General features: G+C 51.8%; 1 protein-coding gene across 1 annotated transcript in view; it reads left to right on the forward strand.

Moving 5' to 3' along the window:
• Positions 1–4,163, forward strand: part of LOC106812646 (cAMP-regulated phosphoprotein 21-like) — a gene marked incomplete at its 5' end in the record, with an annotated part of 30,811 nt that overhangs the window by 17,855 nt on the left and 8,793 nt on the right. The window contains 3 exon segments of the mRNA XM_014816568.1: positions 417–659; positions 2,896–3,162; positions 3,731–3,810. Of these exon segments, the coding sequence (XP_014672054.1) occupies positions 417–659; positions 2,896–3,162; positions 3,731–3,810 (590 nt within the window).

Here is a 4,163-nt window from a genome sequence, read left to right on the forward strand (position 1 = left end):
CAGCAGTAGCAGCAGCGGTAGCAGCAGTAGCAGTAGCAGCAGCAGCAGTAGCAGCAGCGGTAGCAGCAGCAGCAGCAGTAGCAGCAGCGGTCGCAGCAGTAGCAGCAGTAGCAGTAGCAGCAGCAGCAGCAGCAGCAGCGGTAGCAGCAGTAGTAGTAGCAGCAGCAGCAGCAGCAGTAGCAGCAGCGGTAGCAGCAGTAGCAGCAGTAGCAGTAGCAGCAGCAGTAGCAGTAGCAGTAGCAGCAGCAGTAGCAGCAGTAGCAGCAGCAGCAGTAGCAGCGGCGGCGGCGGCGGCGGGTGAGGCCCGACCAAACACGAACCCCGTGACTGAAAGACATGCACCTCACGGACCTCACAAACCAACCTGACACTAGCTGTCGCGGTGCTGACGTAGCTACGTTGTGTTTACCCCGCAGCAGGTAGCGTCCCCTAGTCAGGTGGCTACGAACGGCGGCGGAGCAGTGGTCATCGGTGGGGAGGTGGCGCCACCGCAGCCGCAGATTTTGACGCCGCCGACGGTCGTGCCGCAGGCCGGACAGTTCATCTGGGCCGTCTCGAACCTGGAGTCGATACCGCCGGGGGCCGTGTTGATCAATCCACAGACAGGTGAGTTAGTTCCACCTAGTACTGTGCTGGTCAACCCACGAAGAGGTGAGTTGGTGCGAGCGTGCGTGCGTGCGAGCGGGTGCGTGCGTGCGAGAGTGCGTGCGTGCGTGCGTGCGTGCGAGAGTGCGTGCGTGCGTGCTTGCGTGCGTGCGTGCGTGAGTGAGTGCGGGTGTGAGTGCGTGAGTGCGTGCGAGCCATGTGTGCATGAGTGAGTGCGTGCGTGCGTGCGTGCGTCCGTGCAGGCGTGCGTGCATGCGTGAGTGCGTGCAGGCGTGCGTGCAGGCGTGCGAGCGAGCGTGCGTGCGTGAGTGCGTGCGGGTGTGAGTGCGTGAGTGCGTGCGAGCGTGTGTGCATGAGTGAGTGCGTGCCTGTCTGTGTGCGTGCGAGCGAGCGTGCGTGCGTGCGTGACTGCGTGCGTGCGTGAGTGAGTGCGTGTGAGTGTGCATGAGTACGTGCAAGCGTGTGTGCGTGAGTGCGAGCGTGAGTGCGTGCGTGCGTGTGAGCGTGACTGCGTGCGTCACAAACTCACGCACGCTTGCTCGCATGCACGTGCGCACGCACGCTTGCAAGCACGCATGCACTCACGCAGTCACGCACGCACGCATGCACGCACGCACGCACGCACGCACGCACGCATGCACGCACGCTCGCACGCGTCACGGCGTAAAGAATGAGCGTGAAGGCTGTTTTTAGCAATAACAGAGCGCGGCATGCGTGGTGCGAGTGAATCAGAATCAGAATATGCACGGCAGCTGGCCTCTTCATGATAGTCGTCTCACAATGTCCGTTCTAATATTGAACAGTTTTAGGTTGAAGATCTGGGGGGAGGGGTTTGATAATTAACACAACAAGTTATAAACTCTTCAGATAAATTTGTCGTGCAAGGTAAAAACGTGTACAACGTTATATAAAACTGTTCAGGTACTGTTTATTCTGGATAAGACATCCGTTTCAGCCACGAACCCAACAGATTGTACAGTGACCAACATGATACTAGTCGATTTCATTTACCAGTTTGTGGGTAAACCATCACACCCACAAGCTAGAATCGAAACTCACCTTTTGCAGTGTGACCATCATGATCCCTAGGCAGTGAAATGAGCTTGGGTGTTTTTCGTGTGGGTTAGCCCACACACTTCAGGTTGACACACAGTCAACTACACTGACCAACTGACTAACTGACTACCGCACCCACCCAACAACTCAAAAAGCCACCGCACGCACGCATGCTGGCACGCACGCACGTTGTGGCTGCGGCGATGGCTGGGAGGGTGGTAGCGGTGCGGGAGCGGGCTGCTGCTGCTGCTGCTGCTGTTGTTGTGGGGGCGGGGCACCCGGCGGCTGTTGCTGGGCTGGGCCGGGCAGCGACGAGCACACTGAGTGTCGGTACACGCTCCCGTCCGTGTTCAGATACGCTTGCCCTGCCGATGAAAAATCACACACACGTCGTCACGGCATAAAGAATCATCACACACGTCGTCACGGCATAAAGAATCATCACACACGTCGTCACGGCATAAAGTATCATCACACACGTTGTCACGGCGTAAAGTATCATCACACACGTTGTCACGGCAGAAAGTATCATCACACACGTTGTCACGGCGTAAAGTATCATCACACACGTCGTAACGGCGTAAAGTGTCATCACACACTTCGTCACGGCGTAAAGTATCATCACACACGTTGTCACGGCGTAAAGTATCATCACACACGTTGTCACGGCGTAAAGTATCATCACACACGTTGTCACGGCGTAAAGTATCATCACACACGTTGTCACGGCATAAAGAATCATCACACACGTTTATTATTATTTATTATTATTGCTACTACTATTACTATTATTATTATTATTTATTATTGCTATAACTATTATAAATTTATGTTATACACAGCGTACTTACTGAGGAGTACTGTCTCTGTACAGGGGGCGGCTCCTGCTGCTGCTGTTGTTGCTGCTGCTGCTGCTGCTGCTGCTGCTGCGTGGGTGGGATGACAGGTGCAGCAGCAGCAGCAGCCGCCGCCGCTGCCGCTGCTGCTGCTGCTGCATAGAATTGTGCTTGTAATAATAATAATAATAATAGTAGTAGTAGCAATGATTTAAAATTAATAAAAATTAATAAAATTAATCATTTCAGTAATAAATACTGACGATCGACAGATAACTATAGAAGATATCTAATAAAAATTAATGTCACTCGTTGTTGATGACATAGGTGGTGTATTGTGTAAATAGGTTTGCTAGTTGGCGGTGTTGATTGATTGATTGATTGATTATTGGTGCAGGAGTCTGCGGGCGATGCACCTGTACAGTATCAGCACCTGCACATGACGCATTCACAGTCTCCCGACAGCTCGGTCGACTATCATCCACAACAGATGGCGCCACACGTGCCTCAGCAGCCGTTCCCATGGCCGGGCATGCGCATGCCTGTCGTCTCCGTTTATGCACCTAACGGCCAACACCACCCTCACCAACAGCAGCAGCAGCAGCAGCAGCAACAACAACAACAGCAGCAACAACAGCAGCAACAGATGCAAGGGCCTCCACAGGTACGACATGAATCATACGGGCATGAATCGCTTTGCGTAGTGCGGTGGCTCGCAATATAATAGTTGATCATCGAGAAGTCTATCTCGTCAGTGACACATCTTAAAGTCTGTATTTCGACTGTTTTGAATGGTATTGCGTACCTAAGTGTCTACAGTAAGGTTAACCTCAATGTCGAAGAATACATCGTTACTTTCATCGATATATGAACGATAAAAATTTCCATGGGTAAATCCTCGTTGTTAGTTGATGTTAATTGTTAACGGCACGTGATTCTCGTTCGTGATTCGAGGAAACCTTATTCGCTGGTACCCAGTCTATGCACACATCTGTTAATAGTAAGTATGGAGACGGAGTACCAGTCTGTCATCACCGATGCCATCTTGTCAGAATTAGATGCAATTGCATACTATAACAGCATAAATTTTTGGGTTTTTTTGGCTTTAAAGTTTCTGTAATAAGTAGGGTATCTGCTCGCAGGCGAGACGATATTTCGCTACATGGTTTTACAGATTTTGGATGTATTCGGGAGACGATTACTTTAATTTGTGGCGTCGTTAATCTTGGCAGGTGTATCAGTACGCGGCGGCGGCCAACAGTGGAGCTATGCACTCTAGTCAGCAGCAGCAGCAGCAGCAGGTCAAGTACATGTGAGTACATGATACTGGTCGTTACCACAGTGAAGTCGTTAACGCCACGGTACCCACCTGTCTTCCCATAGGGACCCAGTAAAACCTGGTAATGATGGTTGAAGGCGTACAGCCATTCCACGAATTGAAATCGACCATTATACTTAATTATTATTATTATTAGCTCATCTGACGTAGTCAGATGCAGCTTGTAGAATCGCATGATCGTGCGTGCGTCCGTCCGTGCGTGCGTCAACAGTTGGGCACAAATCTTAACCGCTCGACGTACGGTGACGATATTCGGGACGTGGGGGGGGGGGATCGTGAAAAGGACTCGGGATGACCAATTTGGGGGTCAAGGGTCAAAGGTCAAA

Source organism: Priapulus caudatus, unplaced genomic scaffold (assembly GCF_000485595.1).
Source record: "Priapulus caudatus unplaced genomic scaffold, Priapulus_caudatus-5.0.1 Scaffold671, whole genome shotgun sequence".
NCBI classification, from domain to species: Eukaryota; Metazoa; Priapulida; class Priapulimorpha; order Priapulimorphida; family Priapulidae; genus Priapulus; species Priapulus caudatus.